The sequence below is a fragment of the Dermochelys coriacea genome, chromosome 16, assembly GCF_009764565.3.
Source record: "Dermochelys coriacea isolate rDerCor1 chromosome 16, rDerCor1.pri.v4, whole genome shotgun sequence".
Classification (NCBI taxonomy): Eukaryota; Metazoa; Chordata; order Testudines; family Dermochelyidae; genus Dermochelys; species Dermochelys coriacea.
The window spans coordinates 12,343,825-12,364,390 of NC_050083.1; the positions used below are offsets into that span (position 1 = coordinate 12,343,825).

Here is a 20,566-nt window from a genome sequence, read left to right on the forward strand (position 1 = left end):
CCCAAGGCATGGAAGGGAAAGCGCCTGATTCAGAAACAAGTAAATAATAAATGCAAATGGATTCCCAGTGATCCCACTGAGCAAACTGGTAAAGTTCCCAACCCTTAAAAGACCAGAAATAGCAACAACTCCAGAATCTTCCCCAGTGTCTGGCGTACCAGCCCAGCCCAGGTGTGATTCGCACTAGGTCTGAGTGAGTGGCGCCAGGGCTCTGTGTGCGTATTCGGTTTTTAAATGATTTAGTGCTGCTGAAAGCCCTAGAGGCTGATGCTCTGGGCTCATCCCCAGGAAAGGTTCCTGCCATGGCAGTAGCAGAGAAGCCTACTCCCTCATCTCCGCCCCCTGTCAGGCACTGCCCTGTAATGGTGAGCTGGTACCCTCTCTGCTGAAACAGCCAACAAGGGGCTGGTTAGAACCAACAGGGGTGTTGGGTTTTGTGACATGAGGGGTCTTGTGCCAGGGCTTCTGGATTGAGACCCACCAGCTCGTTCCATATGTGCCAAGCCAAGATGCTTTTCTTGGCCATGACAGTTAGTCCTCACTCAAAACCATCAACCTAGAGGTGAAAGGCTCCAAATCTCATTATCAATCCCTGGATCTATTCAGTTCTCCCTGGACTGAGGGTCTTACACTGTATCTGTATGGGAATTCTTTCCCACCCCCTCCTATACATATGCTTTCCTCCATGCCACTGCACCCCAGGGTCTATGCCATTGTTCTGCACTTGTTTGGTTAGCGTCTCCTTGATCTGCTTGTAGAAAACAGGACTTCCCCCACCCCACCCCCTCCAGGCCCTTGCTCTGGGCAGACAGGGTGACGCTCAGGGCCTTCCCAGCTCCCTGGTCTCCTCTGCGCTGGGATGGGCGGGGGGGATGGGAGGGAAGGAGTTTGAACAAGATTTTTTTGTACAAAAATAAAGGCTCTCTTATCTGATGCCCCCGGGCCCTGCAGGCTGGGCCCAGCTGAGCGATGTTATCTGATCATTACATAATGCTGGAGCCAGGCTGCTTTCCCCCCTGACGGAATACCAGTGGGGCCTGGCAGGGAGGTGAGGAGCCAGCCGTGTTTATGCGGAACGGGCATGGGGAGCTGCCGAGCCTGAGTGTAACACTGCCAGCCCTGAGCCCTCTGCAGGGAGAGGCCCTTACGCCTTGCTTGTGGGATGATGAATCCTGTCCTGGCAGCGCCTATAAGAGATGAGGTTTTCCCTTCTCGGCTCAGCATCTGCATCCCAAGAGAGGGTGGGACAGTGGAGAGAATGGTGGACTCCTGGCCCCCTATGATCTGGGGGCAGGGAAGGAGTCCCGCGTCCAGAACACTGTGCTGAAGGCCCCTTGATAAAGGGGCTGGAGCACAGCAAGGAGGAGGTGTTGGCCAGGGCAGAGACAGTGCTATGAACTGGGGACATGTACACAGCCCAAGGGAGCAGAAGGAGGGTTAGGTGAGAGAGGGGTGTTTGATGTGTGAGGGCATTAGGTGATGGGGGTCTCTGATAGCATATAACAGGGGTATGGAGCACAAGTGGGGGTTGGGTGATATATGGAACGGAAGGGGGCAGGGAGTGGGGTGGGGGTGCCCTGTTGGCGCCGAAGGGAGGGTCTGATGGATTGTAGGGGGAAGGTGTTTCACTGGACGGTGCCAGTTAATGCTAATGAGTTGCTGGGCACAGGCGTGTGGCGTGATGTAGCAATGGGGGTGGGGGCGCTGAGCAACATGGGGGATTTGATGGACTGGTTTGTGTGCTGGGCAATGTTTTGATGAGTGGGGGCTCAGAGCTGATGGGGCAGAGGGAAGCCTTGGCCTGTCTTTTCCTGCCTCGCCAGGTGAAAGGTCTGCCCTGCTGGCTGTGCCAGCCTAGGCCGCTGGGCGGCTGGCTCCTCCCAGCCGGCATGGCCCAACTCTCACTCTGTAGATGGGCGGCTTCACAGCCAGGCCAGACGGCTGGGTAATCTCCCTGCGCCATAAGTGATCGGTGCTGTTCTCCTTGGAAACAGTCTCCGAGCAGCTCCCGGGGGCCGCGGAGATCTAATCGGTCCCCTTTGTGTGCTAGTCCCTCAGTGGGAGGCGGACTCGGGGCCGTGAGGCTCTACACAGATCGGGCCAGTCTGCAGTGTTCTGAGCAGCCGCAGGAGTCCGGTGTCTAGTCCTGGCTGAATTACCCTCAGCTGGCTGCTTGGGGTAGGGCTGGAAGGGAAGAGTGGGCTGCCTGTGGAACCCAGATAAGCCTCTGTTTATCTTCCTCCTGATGCTGCTGACTGCATGGCTGGTCTAGTTGGTGTGTTGAGGAAGTGCAGGACAATAGGTGGGTAGTGGACGCAGCGTCCTGGACGAGGCCTGGTCTGTGACCCTAGTGCAAGGGCGGCTTTGCAATTTGCCTTCTCCTTGTTTGACTTCTCTTCTCCCCACCCCCATCTTTTCAGCTGTCACTCTGCATGAGTCCCCAGCTGCAGTCACATCTTCTGCAGGCTGGGTGCAGGAAACTGGGCTTTGACGCCGGCCCAGCTCATTAGCCGGGCTTGAAAAATCTTTACCAGAGGAAGATTTCCTCGACGCGTGGGTGCGGTGTGGTGTTGCGGGGCGGCGGGGGCGAAGCCACCAGTTTCGGCAGCACGTAAGCTGTCATTTGAAAGCGTGTGCCTGTGCTCGTGCATGGATTTCCCTAGGATTTTTCCTAGTTCTGATGCTCATGAAGCAAACTGTCCAAAGGGGAACAGAGCATAAAGGGACTCAGGACTAGGTGTCCGAGTCTAAAGATAGACAGCTCTGCCCAACAGCAAGGTGAAATTAACAAGCCCCTGTGAGCAAGCAAGGAAAGGATCAAGAAAGAATCCTAAGGCCAGAAGGGACCATTATGATCATCTCATCTGAGCTCCTGGCCACAACACAGACCCTAGAGCAGCGATACTCCGACTGCGGCTCGTGTGCCACAAGTGGCTCTTGAATGTGTCTCCTGCGGCTTTTTGCAGCACATGATGTTAAAATACTGTGGGATTTAATTATTAACCAATCTAAGTTATTAACCAATCAGGATCCTTTTACTATGTTTTTAACCAATTAAGTTATCAACTTACACTGTTATTAACTTATTTGCTGTTAGAATTATATATATATATATACACACGCACATACGTGACGCTCCCCGACTTGAACTTGAACTTGACTGGAACGCCTTGCATAACTCAAATTTTGCATAAGTCGGAAATGTATCTCCGACCATTACGCAAAAAACCTACAACCCTCCTGTTTCTAGCTTATGGAACTTTTTCTGTAAGTGCGTATTTGCGTACGTCGGGTTTGCGTTACACAGGGAGCGTCTGTAAACATTTTCCTGTCATACAGTTTAAGTATGACTAGTACTGTACTAAATAAAACAATGAACTCACACGACTGGGGCTCTTTTAGGTACTGTTGGTCGCTAATTTGGCTCTTGAACCTCTAAGGTCTGAGTATCGCTGCCATGGAGTGTTACCCAGTAGATCCAATCAGTGTCATGTTTCTATTGATTTGGGGGAGCTCTGACCAGAAGCCGGGGCAAGTGCCAGTGCTGAGGGCCACTCAAAAAACCAAAGGCTGGGGGAAGGGCAGAGCAGTGGAGACCCACCTTGACCTTGCAGCTTTAGGGACGCTCTGAAGGAAAGGGATGGTGAGCACAAAGCATGCCCCTTGGTGGCTAATGGGGGAAGCTGTGAAGTGCTGTCACAGGGCTCAGTACTATTACTAACACTCTGAGGGACTAGACCGCAGGAGTGGGGGCCTCCAGCCGGCATAGTAGCCTGAGTGTTGCTTGCTGCGTGCATTGCATTGAGCCTAACTCCTCTCCCCCATTCCCCCACAGCCTGACTGTGTCTGACATGGGATGAGCTACACACAGCGGTGTCCCAGCCTGGGGCCTTGGGGAAGTGGCTGAGATGGAGGTTGGGTTTAGTGGGATCTGAGTGTGCAGATCCCTCCATGGCTTTGCAGATGTCAGCCTAGGGCTTCCCAACACACTTCCCTCCTACTGTGGCCAGTCCAGGATCCCTGGGGGCTGGGACGGAGAGGCACCTGGATTCAGCAGCTCCCTGCACTGCTCCAGCCTAAGTGCTTCAGTCCCCTGAGTGGATGCTCAAGGCTGCATCTCTGGGCTTAGGGCTGCTCTAGGTGGGATCTCTTGGTTAGAGCCAAGGACACTCACTACCCAAGAGCCCAGAGCTAGCCTCCCACCAGGAGCTGCGGCCAGGGCTCCCCTCCCCAGCCCAGCCAGCCATGGAGTTGCTGAGAGCCCCCATACTGCAACCCAGAGAATGGCAGCTTGGGCCAAAGGCTCCTGTCCCATCCCCAGGAGCAGCAGTCTGAAGCCCCCTAGCAGGAAGTTAGGGGCTAGGAGCGGCCCCAATAGCCCAGCCATAGCAGCTCTTAGCAGACAGCTGGGAGCAGCCAGGTCCCCTCCCTGCCCAGGGCAAGCAGCAGGGGTCAGCACCCCAACCTTAGTCCCCACCCAGCCTAGGACAGGGAATAACCAGGGGCAGAGCCGAGTCTCGGAGCAGCTGGAGTTTCCCGGGCGCCAGCCAGGGAGGAGCACGGCCGGCCCTGTGTTCCTACAGCTCATTCCCCGCTGTGGGCTTGAATTCTGGGAAATGGGACACTACTGTTCTTTCTGTAAAAGGGAATGTGTGTTCATCAGATATGCAAATTAAGGGATTGTCATTTGCATAAGACCAGCACCCTGACCTTGCATCTTCCCTGCGCCTTCCTCCCCGACACGTTCTCCTCCTCCATCTCCCCTTCTCCTGCTCTCCATCCTCCTTTCATTCAGCACTGCTGACACATTTGTGTAAATTTCCATTCCCATTCCTTGGGCTTTCCATTTCCTGTCACTCACTGGAGCTGTAGATAGCATCGTCCAGTCATCCACCCTTCTCCCCCTTCAACGTCAGGGCGTCTGGACAATCCGGGCCTAGCATCCGGCCCAGCTCCGCTGCCTCCAGACGCCTCTGCATGCATGCAGTTGTCTGGAGCCACTGGTGAGCGTCAGTCCCCAGAGGGAAGTGATGGAAATCCTTTCAGTGGCTAACCATCTCCAAGGAAAACATTACCCTGAGGGGGGCAGCCAGGCCCAGCTACTGGACCCCGATTCACCCCCTCTGCTTCAGGCTCATTCTCCCGCCCTCTGTGTATCGGACTCAGGAGGTTTGTCAAAGGATATTGAGCTCCCTTTAAGGAAGGGTTCATGGTGTGTCACAGTTCACCACCACCACCCTAGTGAATCCTTTGTTACCTTAGGATGTGTTGTAAAACATCTGTAGGCACCTAAGGCTTCACAGCTGTTGCAGTGCTGAATGCTAGGGCCACTAGGAACTTAACAGAAGCAGCTGGGACATCAGATCTTGCACGGATAGTCCAGGCCTGTGTGCCAAAGTAGAATCTCCATTAGCTGTTAGCTGTATAGGGCCTCTGACACACAACTGAACAATTCTGATCCGTCCGGTGAGAGCCGTCTGTCTGTCTGTCCGTCTGTCTGTCTCTCACGTGCACACACACACACACACACAATTTAATTAGTATATTTTCTTCCTTTGCCTTGTCTTCATTGGTTGCCTGTAGGAAAGGGATCTCACCACCATAGCACTGGCAGCTCCTGTCCCTCTATGCCTTGGCCATTCCCACAGGCGGACAGAGAGTTGTCAACCTGACTGTCATTCTCGACGTGCTGTAGCCACGGAGCCTCTTCTCTCCTACCTGCACCTCACCTTCTTAATATCAGTGAGACCCTCAGGATGCAGAAAGGGGAAACCAGCCAGCTCCTACTGTAATTCCCTGCTCCTCCTTTATCCAGAGCAGGGGCAATGCCTGCCCTTCAGCAGCAGGAAGGGCTCAGTCATAAATGTCATGAGCTGGGGACTTGTTCCTGCGGGATATGGAACCAAATACCCCTAGGTCATTGCTGGTCTGAATCCAGCTCAGGTGGTCTGTATGAGATGAGGTGTCTCGCCATGTCCTCACCCAGTTCTCCGGGTCTCAGCTCTAGCAGGATGAAATTTTTTCAAGATCAGTGCAAAATGGCCACACAAAAATTATGTATTTTATTTATGTTTATTTTCCTCAACATGGTTGTGTTTTTATTTTCCTGAGGTTTGGCCAGTTCTAGTCTCAGCTTCTGCCAAACAGAGCCGGGGGGCATATTCTGATAGCGTTACTCACACCGAGTAGCACCTTTCGGCTTCAGAAGTCCCCTTGCCTTCAATGGGACAATTCCCCAGTCAGCTGCATTGCAGTCAACGGGAGTAAGTAAGATCTGCTTGCAGGATCAGGTCTCTAACTTGCCTCTTACAATAAGGATTCCACATGCATTCCAGTGACTTAGATTTTCTGTTTTGTTTTTTTGAATGGCACATTGTTATTGTCCCCTCAGTAAAATGTTTCGTGCCCCGGTTTTTAGATGACGTAAATAACAGCTTCTGATCTTTCTGATTTCCTCTTACCCTGCTTCAGACCAGGGGGTGTACGTGGTGTGGCGTCGGGGGGGGGGGAAGACTTCTTGTCCTCAATTGTTTGTGAAAGGTATAGCCTGATTCTCTCAAGTGTTGGTTGCAGCAGGGACATAGCATTTTCCATACCGGATCAGAGCTTTATTACGTTCAATCTCCTGCCTTGGGCAGTGGCCAATATGTGACACTTCAGAGGAATTTTTAAAAAGACCCAACATAGAGCACTTGGCCTGGTGCGAAATGCTGTGTGTTTTGGTGGAAGGGCGCCGGTCTGGGATTCCAGACCTCGGTGGGAATTGACCGCTCATGTCCTGAAGCGTGACCTCTGATCCTGCACAGTACATTTGTGTGAGTCACGGATTTCTCTGTGCTCTGGCGTGCTGAGATCTCACAATTGATTCATGGTCAGTTTTGTATGGATGGGTCTGAAAATTTCACTTTGAATAAGGTTCAGGATTTCAACCCCCGAAGCACAGGGGTGTTTGAAGGTGGAAGGTTTGTGGCTGAGTAGACAGTGTCATGTGCTATTTGCGGATCTGGGAAAGGCCCACCCAAACTAAAGCCCCCCACCATAGCTAAGGGGGAAGAACCGCTAATCCCAGGCCATAAGTGAGTAGGTAGGGAAACAAATCTCAAAATAGGAGCAGGAATGAGGTCAGAGATTGATAATCAGGGAACCAAAGAGGGATGCTGAGCAGAGAGCCCAGGACAGTGCCCATTGTCCCTCAAAGGCATCTAAGGTATCAGTGGACTCTGCTCAGAGGATCTCAGTCAGGATGCATGCTATATAGGCTCTGTGGCACAATGGATAGCGCATTGGACTTCTAGCTTAGTGACAGATTAAGTCATTCAAAGGTTGTGGGTTCGAGTCCCACCAGAGTCATATTTTGGGGGTTAGATTAGATGACCCTTGTGCTCCCTTCTAACCCTATGGTTCTAGGATAAGGCATTGGGCTGGGACTCAGGAGACCTGGGCTTTGTTCCTGACTCTACCACAGACCTGCTGGGTGACCTTGGGCAAGTCACTTCATCTCTGTTTCCCCTAAAAAAAACAAGGAGTCTGGTGGCACCTTAAAGACTAACAGATTTATTTGGGCATAAGATTTCATGGGTAAAACACCACTTCTTCAGATGCACGAAAAATTTATGCCCAAATAAATCTGTTAGTCTTTAAGGTGCCACCAGACTCCTTGTTGTTTTGTGGCTAAGACTAACATGGCTACCCCCGTTACACTGTAGCCTATGGAAGCTTATGCTCAAATAAATTTTTTAGTCTCTAAGGTGCCACAAGTACTCCTGTCCTTTTGGCTGATACAGACTAACATGGCGGCTACTCTGAAAACTATTCAGTGTATTACGGGGATATTGCAGATTATATATTCCTTACGCCACCCGATCCTAAACCGAATTTTGCACCCCTTGATAATCTGTACCTTATTCCCTGATAACCAGAAACTTCTGTGCTTAAACTCTCTACCGTTTTCTTTTTATTTTAACATCATCTTAATAAAATTATTAAATCCATCCCCGCTCTGTGGTTGGCTTACAGTGGATATGACTGTACTACGGAGTTATTCCTTCAGCTCAGGTGGTACCGATTCACATTTTAGTGCTGGGAATCCAGGGGTCAATGCCCAGGAATGACCTATGATGTCTGTCGTTACCCAGGGCATAGAGCGAAAGGAGGGAGCATAGCCTTAATTTGGACTTTCCTCTCGATCAGCATAGTTTTAGTGTCTGAATTATTTTGCTGCTGTTTTTTTCTGGAGCTAGTCTCAGAATTGTCCCTGACAGACCCTGATGAAAGTCAGTGATGCATGGATGGAGAGTGGCTTGCAAATATGTGGTAAAGGTCGTAGTTAAAGATGAAAAAAAGCCCTCCCTGATCAAGTCCATACAGCTGCAAAGACAGGATGCGTTCTCCAGAGAGAGGGTGTATTCATGGTAAGCTGGTGCTTCCCCCACCTCTTAGTCAAAACACTAGGAAGAATCCTGTTTGGTTACTTTTTTAAAGAGCATTTACAGCTGATTGAGGAAATGTCCTTTTCAGTAACCTAGGAACGGTTCAAGATATTCCGTCCTTCTGTCCTTCCTTGCTTCCTTCCCATATTTACGGCCTCTAGAACAATCCCTTCAGGGCTAAGTGTTCTGCCAAAGCAAATTTTTATGCTTGACATTTTAACCCCTTGGAAACTGGAGCTGAAATTGCCCCGCCCCCAAATCCTTAGCCCTTATCCTACCGGCAGCATCTAATAACTGCCAGATGTTGCTTCCTGAGTGCATCCCAATCCCCTGTGCTCAGACACATTCTGCCCCCAAGTCCCTTCTCAGCTCCTGCTGCACCTCCTTCCTATGCCCCCAACCTGGAGCCCCTTCTTGCTGTCCTGAGCAGGAGATGGGCTCCCAGGGACCTCTTGTTCCAATAAGGACAATGCAGCACAGCCTTCTCCCCTCCTACCCCCCAGGCTTCTTAGATAATGCTTCAGTTGCCCTTTGATCTGTATCCCTCCTGGGCTCCCCCCACCTGCATCCCTGACCCCTTCTCTTCCCTGGCCACTCTGTGCTCTTGCTCCCCTCCTGATGTCCCAGGCCCTTCTCTCTTCTCCCATCCTCCTGTGCTCCTTGCCCCCTTGAGCCCCTCTTCTCACTGTAACTGTTCTGTCCCTCAGCACTGCAGCGAGATGACTGACATTGAGTTGCTTCCCCTCTAGGTCCCATGAGCGCTGATGTTTGCACCCTTCAGCAGATCATGAAGGACAAGGTGTCTTACACGACAGGCAAGACTGTGAGTGGCTGTGTGAGCCGCAGCACCGTTGGGGGACCCCAGGAAGTCCATGTTCTCCAAGTGAAAATGGAGAAGGAGGTCAGTAACTGGGGGCTCAGAGAGTGGGGGAGAGACGCAGTGACACAATGTCTGCTCCCTGTCAGCAGACACACCAGGTGCTTTCACTGCCTGGGGCATATGGCTTCACTGGAGGAGTTGTTGGGGGCAAGGGAGGGTGTCCCCCTCCCCCTAAACTGCAAGCCTCAGGCAGGCAGCCTGAGAGTGTAATATAAGGAGTTTTGCAGAGGAGATAGGAGAGGTGCTGCTGCTTGCCTCCTGAAGCAGGGAGTCTCTGTTTATAAACAGAGATTAACAGGTGATTAAGATAAGAAAGGGCTGTTAGGATGTTTTCTAAAGTTAACTGATCTGTTCCAAGCTTGGTGAACTGCAACAAGTAAGTAGCCTAAATAATAGAATGGTAATTGTAGATTTTTCTACAATTGTTGTATTCAAGAGATGGTAACAAAGTGACTAGTATCTTTTTTTTGAGATGATGGTTTTATACGCACAAAAGCTTATGCCCAAATAAATCTGTTAGTCTTTAAAGTGCCACCGGACTCCTTGTTGTTTTTGTGGATACAGGCTAACACGGCTCCCCGCTGATACTTTCTGATTTTTTAGACAAAGGAAATGCAGTAGATCTAATCTACCTGGATGTCAGTAAGGCATTTGATACAATATCACACGAAAAATTATTAGCTAAATTGGAGAATTAAACTGGGGATTAATATGAGAACTGAGAGGTGGATAAGGAACTGGTTAAAGGGAAGACTTCAGGAGGTCATACTGAAAGAGGAACTGTCAGGCTAGAGGGAGGTTACTAGTGGAATTCCTCAGGGATCGGTCTTGGGACCAACCTTATTTAACATTTTTATTACCGACTTTGGCACAAAAAGTGGGAGTGTGCTAATGAAATTTGCAGATGACACAAAGTTGTGAGGTCTTGCCAATACGAGGAGGACTGGCATGCCACACAAGATCTGGATGACCTTGTAAACTGGAGTAATAGAAATGAGATAATATTTAATAGTGCAAAGTGCAAGGTCATGCATTTAGAGACTAACAACAAGAATTTTTGCTATGAGCCAGGGACTTATCAGTAGGAAGTAACAGTGGAGGAGAAAGAACAGGGTGTATTGGTTGATCACAGGATGGCTGTGAACCATCAATGTGATGCCTCTATGAAAAAGGTTAATGGATGCATCAGGAGTTTTCAGTTGCCTAGGTAGCCCCTCAAATCATGGTTAAAGTTGCCCCCCCAAAAAAATCTGAAATGGCGCCTCTGTGCAGGCATGGAATTCCCCCCTCCCCCCCATGCAGCCCCGTTGGTCTGACTGGAGCCACCCCGCCCCACACACACACACTAAATATAGACTGGTTAACCTGTCAAACTACGCCTATGTTAATGGCCCCTGGACCTGGGGAAAATTGGCCCCAGCACAGAGGTCTGGTATGGCTGTTTGGGAAAGGATCCTTTATGTATAGTGACCAATAGGCTGGGAAGTCAAGCTCTGTGCTACCGGTCTCGCAGCCTGAACTTGGTTCCCTGCTAGGAGCAGAACTAAGAATGACTGGTGCGAGGTGAGGATTTAAATACCATTTAAAAAGTTAACGGTTTAAACTATTAAAAAATACTTAATTTAAACAGTTAACCGACTAAAGGGAGAGGGGCTGGGGTTGCCCTGGCCAGCCAGCGTGGCTGGGGCAGATCTGGCCAGCATGGCTGGGGCCAATCCAGCTGGCATGGCTGGGGCCACGCGGGCCAGCATGGCTGAGGCTGCTCTGGCTGGCTGGTTGTCTTCCCTGAGACAAGAACCTTGATTTTTTAGATGCTTGCAAAGTACGTCCCCTCACTTGTTCCAGCCATTTCACTCACGGAGAGCAGATGTAACTTTTTTCACTATAGACCATTTGTGAGGACACCACCTTTTCCCAAAGCTTGGGTGACAGGGCAACAGGCTGTCAGTTCATGCTCTATTGGTTCTTCATGACAAAAAGGATATTTCTGCCTGTGTGGGGTTTTTTTTAAGCATGTGGCACACTGACAAAATGTGTTGCGTCTTCCCCCCAGCTGATCCTCAGTGGCTATTTGCCTGCGACTTCCCCCAGCTAACGGAATCGGTCCATTAGCTCAAGTGGTACCTGTCTGTGCTTTGGAGCAGGAGGTCCCTAAAATCAATCCAGCCAGAGGGTCATTTCAAATGAATGTTTAGATTTGGTAGAAAATGGCAGACTCAGTGGAATCAGTCTTCGTAATATCCCCAGCGGCTCTGCTGATGATTACCTAGTTCTGCTTTTTCGGGGGGAGGCTGTAAGGGACAGTCTGTTGTTTGTAGGAAATGAAAGAGTTTCCAGAATTGTGGTGACAGTGAAATCTCTCAGGCTCTATAGGACGAGATCCCTGGATGTTTAAAAGATATTTGGAGTTTCCCTAAGCAACCTCGCCTTTCAGATCCTTCCTTCATACCCACTTTTCTCCTGAATTCCTACCCAGAACTGATTCTCTTCAGCAGTGTCACCTCATCTGTTCCCGCTTCTGCACCTACTCATGTGTCATTTATCTTGACTTTGTCTGAATTAGGCTGTCATTTCCCTTGGCGGAGAATACCCTATTTCTTGGTGTGTTGAGAAAGGGCTGTTCATGCTAATAGTGCTCTCTAAATAATTGCTCTCTATTGCTTTTTCCTTTTGTCCCAGATAGTTTCACTAAATATTATTACAAAATGACTGTTCTAGATGGTCAAAGAACAGAGCGCATGGCTGTTTGATTAAGAAATAATAGCAAGGAAGGCCAAAAGTGAAGTCTCTCAGAGAGAAAGAGCGCGGTGTGTGATTGTGCGCAGTGGGGTCCTGGTCCGTGATTCAGACTGCTCAGCGCTACAGCAATACAAATAATAAACAGTAACGATAACAACGGCTGCTGTCTCCGCTTTCCGACAGAGCTTGAAAATTCCAAGGTGCAGTGTGCAGAGAACAAAAAGCATCCCAGCTTAATAGCAACCAAATGCAAAGTGGCAACGGAAGGGTTGTGCGCAAGACTTTTCTGTTTCCTCTTGAACTCTGTGTCCAAGGACTGGGTGTGATATTTACAGTCTTTATTGTATCCAGACAGAGGAAGGCTGCTGGGTTTCTTTTTGCTTTCTAAAGGTCTCATCACCCGTTTGTGGATGCTGAGCCAGATCCTCTGCTAAAGCCAATGGAGCCATGTCAATTGACACCAGCTGAGGATCTGGTCAGTTATTATTTTGCGGTCCAGAGACTGTTTGGGCTTTGGACACTGCAAAGAATCAAACAGTGCAGCGGGGAAGCTGGTGTGAACACAATGTGCAAGCCAAGGTGGTTTTATTCGATGAGCAGCCCTTAGGGCCTGGCCCCCTAGTAGAGAAAAGACTGAACCCAGCTGTACTGAATCTATAGGGAATTCTGTATGGAGACTCTGTCAAATTCCAGGGTGCAGTCCAGCCCAGTGAGGGGTTGTCTCATCACCTTCCCTGTAACCTTGGGTGCCTCACAATGCTTAGCTGTTGTAGCTCCCAACTTGGACTGCTCACAGCCCACTTACCAGCATGTAGGTCACACCCTGAAGTGTCTGTGTGCTAGAGACAGGACTGGTTCAGCACTCTGACCCCAGCAGCTGGTCTATAACCCCTCAGCCACACTTTGGCTTCCACCAGCCTTCACTACTACTTGCAGGGGGACCCCAACACACTCCCAGTCCCAGATTTTTCCCAAAACATCTGTTCTACAATGTCCAGCCCTCTCCTGGGCAGTTCAGAGAGATGTTATGGTTTGCTTCCCCTTTAAGGAGTCAAGATTCAATAGTTTGTTACTTTCACTGGAGTTACCAGACAGTTCAGTTCCAACACAGCACTGGATGGGTTTAGATTAAAAATAAAATACAGTTATTAACAAAAGACTATAGGATTTTAAGTGCATTCAAGTATAAGAGATACAATTAGAGACGGTTACCAGCAAAAACACACCTAAAAGTCTAAAACTTAATCTAGCAAGTTTTGGTTCCAGACTTTGTTCAAGATGGCCATTCTCACCCCAGGCTTTCAGCAAGCTGGTGACTGACCCTATCCACAGTCAGGATCTCTCTCCAAGGCCCAAAGGTGCTGCTGCCTTTGTCTTCTTGGGTGAAAGAGAGAAGTTGGGGTTCTCTGCCCCTTTCTTGGATAGCCCAGTGAACCGTTGCAATGGATTCCTCTGAAGGTTACCCCTCAAAGGAAAGTTTGTCATGCAGTGAGGAAGGCAACATGGAGTCTGGAAGGGAAGGAGGCTCCATCCTCTTTTTCCCCCCACTTGTGTTTGCTGAAATGAAAATTGTTCTGTTTCCTACCCTCTCCTCCCCCTGCTGACCTAAGGACCCTGTTTACTACTTATATGTAATGTGAGGTAAACGCACATTTCTTTGTTTAGGATAGACCAGTTTAACAACTGTATCCTTGGCAGGGCTGTCTGGCTCTGAACATGTGCTCATAACAGGGGAATTCATAACTGTACATATAATGTGGCTATATACATTTCACCGGGATATTATTGACCAGCAATTTATTAGTTTTTTAAATGATACCTCACAAGGCATATTTTGTACAAAGATTATTACACTAGTGTGTAGGGTGTGAATACAGTGATGCTTTCGGTCACAGGCTCCTGGACGCAGGCAGCACTTGTGGTTTGCCTGGACCCTTTGACCTTAGGTTTATGTGTTCTGAATTAGTCATTTAAAAATAAGGACTAAAACCAAACTGAATTCTTTAAGTTTTGAGTCTCCAGCGCTGTTACAGCTCCTTTAATTTTGTGGTGGACTGTGAATAACATGAGTGATAGAATTAAAAAAGTTATTTATTATCAAATATCTATTTAACAATCAGGCTTGACACCATACCTAGACACTGCACTGATACTCACATGCTAAGAGGAAAGTCACATTTAGAGAGGAGTGGTCCCTAAATGAGGAGACAGGGTATAATCATTTCTCTAACAGCACTTTGATGGTGGATGGATGTGCCTAAGCTAAAATTAGCCTGCTACCCTTTGTATAATCAATTATAATAACACCCCATCATTAATTAACATTAAATCTACCTTTTACCTTATCTGTATTTCCACTACCATAATTAAATATTTTCTACTTCCTTATTGGCTATTTAACATTAAGCATCATTTGAATTGACATCTGTGTAAATTCCATACCAATAACTGTCAATATAGATAACATTGCCCAAAACATTAACATTTTATTTAAAACACTTGTAAAAACCAGTGAGGACCAAAATAACATGACCTGGGTTATGCCCGAACTTATCTCTGACTTGCCTCGGAATTGTCTCACTTGACTACTCACGTTGTACCAGGCCTCGCTTGGCTATTGTCATGTCTATTCTGAGGAAACAGATTTTTGGGCCTACTTACATTTTCAACACATTTTTATATACGCATAAGCAAGCATCAGTTCTACAGGCTAGGATCCCAAACTAACACACACAGCCTGGGCTGACTAATGTCACCACCCAGGGTATCTTTAAGCCCTGGCTTCATTCATGCAGTCATGAAAGTGATCCAGATTAGGATCCTCAAATGGTTTAAATCAGGATAGCTTACTCTTCAATAGAGTGATGCTGATTTATAAGAGCTGAGGCTCTGACCCTCTTAGCCTGTGTGTAGAGTAACACAACTCTTATTGGCCTGTGTGGGTGATGCATTGTAGGGGGATCTTCAGGGGGCCAGGCAGTACAGCAGTGTCATGTAGTATCTGTTTCAGCAGCTGCATTGATCATTGGGATGGTGCTTTGGGCCATAGGGATTCAAGTCTGATAGACGCATCGACTTTAAGGCCAGAAGGGACCAGCATGATCATCTAGTCTGACCTCCTGCACGTTGCAAGCCACAGAACCTCACTGTTCTCCAAAGTCTCAGGCTAGAACGTAACCACTGGACCCTCCTATTCCAAGAGAGGAGCCTGAACCAACAGCTGGCCTGTGTGCTGCCCACAGTGAAGTAGTTTGACTCTGGAGCCACATTGGGCTGCTCCCCACAGGAGATGCCGTGAATCAGGGACAGCAACAGCTGGGCCTCAACGCAGTGTTTGGGTGGACACAGACAGTGTCTCCTCTCTCTGCTTGGAAGATCCAGCCCAGCTTCCATCGTCTGGCTGCGAAGGCAGGGACAAGGGGGGAGGAGACGGTGGGAGGCCTGGTTGTGGGGCAATGTGTTGTATCATGTAAATAAATAGCATGGACTTGCCCCCCCACACACACACACTGTTTATGTAAAGAGGAGATGGGGGGAGCCAGCCATTGATGTCACAATCATGGCATTCAAGGTAGTTGGCACCAAGCCCCGACTGAAAGGAGGGGGCTGAGGAGAAAGTCTAGGCTCCACGTATAGAAGAATTACTGGAAGCCGGTTTCTATAAGCAGATCCCCATGAAAAAGGCAGCACTGGGGTAAAATAAAACCTCCCGCCACTCTGGAGGAGAGAAACAATGGCCCCTGGAAAAAACAGGTGGTAAAAATAGAACCAAGGCCCTCCCCATCACAGGGCCAAGGGGACAGACCGGCTGGGGTCCTGTGGCCACCCACACAGTCATATTTACAGGACACCTCGTGCTGTCGCATAGGGGCTGGACTTGTAATAGGAGTGAGTTATTCTTATGAGGCTGGCGGTAGACTTTTTGGCAGTTAATTTCCAGTAGCTCCTGATAAGATCATCTGGGCGTGTGTGTGTATGTGGGAATAGCATTGCCAACAGTCCCGTATTGCAAGGGAGGTCCCGTATTGAAATAGAAAATTGCCCTGTCCCGTACTAAATCAGTGCAGGGCACCTTGTATCCCGTCTCTCAACATATTACAAATATTCTCATTATGCAAAGCCAGTTTGATTATTCCCTTACCGTCCAATGATACAGAGTTTGTAATATGAGCCAATGTCATAATGCAGAACCAGTCCCATGATTTACTGAACCAATGTACCTATAGCCCGGAGGTTCCTAAATGCTGCCGCACGGCCCCCTGAGGGGGGCACAATAAGGTTATTGGGGGGACCACACTGAAAGGCTGGAATTAGTAGGGGGCTCTGTCCGGCGGGGGAAGTGGACAGGGCTCTGGGCAGGGGCTTGGTTGCCAGGCCCAGGCTCCCTGCCTGCCTCGCTCCCCAAGTCTGCAGCAGCCACAGGCCAGCAGTTATGCTCCTCTGCTGGGGACATGGGCAGAGACTCTGCGAGCGGGGAGGCCACACCTCGGGAGTACTGACCCCTCTGCCACGCAAAGCCCCTTCCTCATCCTGGCCCTTCAGTGCAGCTCCAGGGCATGCGGCCCCATCCACTTGCTCTGCCAGACAGAGCCTGCACAGGGAAAGCTGGGGTCAGCAGGGGGCCCTGTCCAGTCACCACTCACGGGTGCATCTCTCTGCTCCCCGCCCTTCTGTGCTGCCCTGTTCGCTTCCAGAGCCGGGTCCTGGCAGCCCAGACTGCCTGACTGCTGCAGGGAGTGGAAGGTTTCCTTCACTGCCATGTGATTAGTACCCTCAACCCTGTGGTGATGGGCACCCCGGCCCCGTGGGCACAGGCCATTCCCCGCTAGGGGTGCTAAGAAAACAGTCCCGTACTTCTGAAGTACAATGTTGGCCACCCTATGTGTGAAGCTCTGCCCGATATCACAGAGCCTGCAGCCCAACCGCCACCGGCTCCTCCGAGCAGAGTCAGCCTGGGTGGCCTCTAGGGAAAAGCGAGGCTCTGGCAGGAAGCGGGATTCAGCAACGGGTGCAATGCCATGCGGATGGCCCTCGGATGGTGCTGGGAGAAGGGTTTGGTGCTGCTGGAGGGTCTCCCTGTTAATTTGTCCATCCATTACTGTGGTTAACTCCTGGGAGTTTTCCATCCCGTACTTGGTATTGTGGGGTAACAATTTAGGGGGCAGTGTTCAAACTTGGTCCCTGCAGTTTGGAACCTGAAGCCAGATTTAGGAGACTAACTCTAGGCACCCCAGATTGGTACAGATTAATGCCCCAAGTTTCAATGTCTTAGGGCCCCCCGAACTGTCTTGAAACTAAAAAGTTGGAAGAACTAGCTGGCCCCCGAGCTCTGTGTGTACAGGTGTGCGGGCGGGAGTGCTCTATGTACTTCAAGAGTGGCCAAAGCGTGGCTAGTAGGCTGCAGCGCACCTTGCCATTGCCTTAAGTGTTCATTCGGAAATGCAGCCCCTGGAGCATGTGGGGCTTCCCCTGAATCTGAGCAGAGGAGAGCTGTGTTCTCTGTGGGCCTCCAGGCCGAGGGCTGGTGGCAGGGGTCGGGGGAGGACTGCAGTCTGCTCTGCTCCATTCCTGCTCGCTGTGGCAAGCTGCTGTGGTGGCTCTTGGTTGGCAAAGTTTGGACCTCCCTGGGCACTGGGACTGGTTGAAACAAACTTGGGGCACCCCCCCAGCCAAGCCAGTGGAAGGGCTCTCCTGGCTGCAGTGCCCAAGGCTTCCTTTGCCAGGCTGGATGTAGGGGGAGCTGAGGCAATGGCCCGACAGTGGGAAGGTATTTGTGGAGCGAGTTAGGGGGCAATGGAAGGAGGTTTCCAGTTAAATTGTGTGGAGGGGCTGCACAGAACCTGAAACAGCTGCAGGATCCCATGAGACTCCCCGGCAGGCTCCTGTTTTCAGCTGGCACGGAGCAGCTTCTGTGCCACGCACTGCGTGGCCGTAAACAGCACGCCAGCCTCGGCATGGCCCGTGGCGGGGAGCCCCCAGTGGCTGCAGGTGCAGCCTCATTGTCTGAGCTCACACAGGATGCACCAGCCAGGGTGGGGCGGTGATTTCCCCGGGCCGCTGCACGTGTCTGCGTGCTGTTGACAACAACCAGTGCGTCCACTGAAACCAACCCAAACCATCAGGGAAGCACATTCCAGCCCCCGCCTCTTGGAGGAGCAGCGAGATGATCTTTTTCTCGTGGCTCGCCAGTCAAACTCACGCTTTCCCCCCTGCACTGGACAAGGACTTGACTCCTGGCCCTTGGGACTTGCGAATCTGGGTCCTGATCTTCCCTGTGCTGACCCTAACTCAAGTAGGCTTTCCTTCCCCCAGGACATCAGTCCCCTTCAGTCCACTCCCTGGCTGCCTCTCAGCTACTTTCTAGCTGTTGTGGCCCGAAGAGAGAGGTTGTGGGGTTTGGGTAGGTCTTTCCACCTTGGTCCTGTTCTTAACAAGCCATGCTGGGGTTGCGTTATCTTCTCAGTTGCTTCTGACATGAATGGGAGCTCCAAGTCCTGACAGGGTTCTCCTGACACTAATACTAGAAGGAGATTGGGCTCTTTGCACAACCGGGTGAATGGAGAGTGTGGGGGCATTGCATATAACAGTGTGTCTGCTCTGGGAGCCGAGGGGGAAAGGGCAGGTATAGACTTGGTGTAATTGTCCTCACCAGTCCTCAGCAGGGTCCAGTTCAAGATGGAACATAGAGGCACAGGGACTGGGTCATACACGCATCAGCTGAGCATAGTCAGGGTTTCCTTCTCTCCTCCACCAATCCCAGAGGACTGAGCTGGCCCCTTCCCTCCATGTCCATGTAGCAGCGTCTCCCTGCCTGGGTCCAGGGGCAGTTGGCAGGGAGTCCCCAACCCACAGGTGGAATGGTACCAAGTGGGTCGCTCGCTCTCATGGCGACTTTCAATTTGTTTCTTGCTGAGTTTGGCTTTAGCTTAATCTGCAGCACAAATAGCCCAGGCTGAAAAGCCCTTGGCTGCCCTGTGTGGCTGGCCCATGTAGATGTGGAAGTGAGGGTTCCTCCTCTCCCCCTACCTGCCTGCCCAACCTGCTCAGCCTGCCTTCTCTGCACTTCACTGCGGATGGGGCACGGTCCCGAGAGCACCTATCTACAGTAAGCATGAATGATCTTATCTCCATTCTCTCCTGCAGATGGAGCACTTCCAGTTGAATGTGTCCTCAGCAGGAAGGACCACCCCACCTGAGCGAAAGGTGCTGTTTGTGATCATCTGTGACAAGTCCTGTAGAGTGACGGTTCATTCGGCGGATCTCCACCCGACCTTTGTCTCGGTGAGTATTGTACCTTGAAACACAGTAACAGCATTGAGCGGAACTCCTAAACACACATGACCGTCAGAAGGAACAAAAGACGTGCCCCGACTCCCATTGGCTTGTTCAGAACTTTCTCAAACCAATTCCTTTGGGGTGGATGTTCTCCAGGCTCAGTCTTGCCTCACTGTGAGTGTTTTGAGACCATCTGAGTAAAATCTGATCCAGCCATTGCTGGCTGAGCCGAACGTGGAACATCTGAGCAGAATATCAGAGGAAGGAGTCATCACGGCTTCCACACTCAGCTCACAAGGGCCAGTCAGATTGAGTTCAAACTTTCCCCACAAAAACACATCAGGCTCTGGGCTCAGAGCACGCCTGGAGAATTTCACTCACCAGGAATTTGCTTGAGAAGGGTCTGAGCAGCTGGAACTCCACATCATACTAGCAAATGGGACAGCCTCGGGATAGCATTGTGTATTGCTGGGTGGGAGCCTCCTTCTTAGGTCTTGTCCCCAGGTCAGAAGGGAGTCGGAGGAAGGGCAGCCCATGGTGGGGGAGTTGGAGCCCATCACATCTCTAAGGTTTGGCCCTCCCTGATTAAAGAGCAGCATTGTTCACCATGGTTATTGTTTTCAGGTATCACTGCAGCACCTTGAGGCCCCAGCTGAGCTCAGGGCCCCATTGTGCTAGGCACTGTACATATGCAGAGCGAGGGACACTCCTGGCCCTGAAGAGCTGGCAGTCTGAATGTAGAGGATGAGAAGGGAAGTGACTTGCCCAAGGTTACCCAGCAGCTCAGTGTCACAGCTGGGAATAAGACTCGGATCTCCTTATCCTCCGTCCAGTGTCCTATGCCCTAGAATATGCTGCTGCTCCAGTCCTCCTTGGCTGAAAGGATGGCGGACACAATATAGGGCCGCCAGGGATAGGGATGTAAATCTATGAAAAATGGGGACCCCTTAGGCTCCCTACAGGGGTGAGAAGGCTGCCCCACTCAAGAAGAGAAGCAGACTGGACTGTCACCTATTCAGCGAGCTAGGTGAAGGACAGTGCATTCAAAGCGAGAAAGATCCAACCTTCTTCTCCTTCATGTTCTGACTAGAGGCAGTTTAGAGGGGAAGCATTAGGTACGGTGCTGATTTCCTCCATCCCACGTGAGATCTGGGGAAATGTGTATCTGGGGTTTTGGCGCTGGCCCATCCCCAGAGTGGACACATCTTCTGCCCTGCCACCTGCTCACCTCGCTTCTAATGAC

General features: G+C 50.5%; 1 protein-coding gene and 1 non-coding gene across 6 annotated transcripts in view; both read left to right on the plus strand.

Moving 5' to 3' along the window:
* ENG (endoglin) overlaps window positions 1-20,566 on the plus strand; it is a 63,933-nt gene that overhangs the window by 17,360 nt on the left and 26,007 nt on the right. For 3 of the 5 annotated variants that reach the window (XM_043498946.1, XM_043498944.1, XM_038374866.2), the window contains exons 2-3: window positions 9,179-9,330; window positions 19,192-19,329. In XM_043498946.1, coding sequence (XP_043354881.1) covers window positions 9,179-9,330; window positions 19,192-19,329 — 290 coding nt within the window. Of the gene's footprint in view, window positions 1-2,003; window positions 2,303-9,178; window positions 9,331-19,191; window positions 19,330-20,566 lie in introns of those variants that run through there. The other 2 variants (XM_038374867.2, XM_043498945.1) reach the window with 2 other exon arrangements.
* Window positions 7,258-7,350, plus strand: TRNAR-UCU. Its single transcript has 2 exons — window positions 7,258-7,294; window positions 7,315-7,350. It is a non-coding gene; the product is annotated as a tRNA-Arg (tRNA).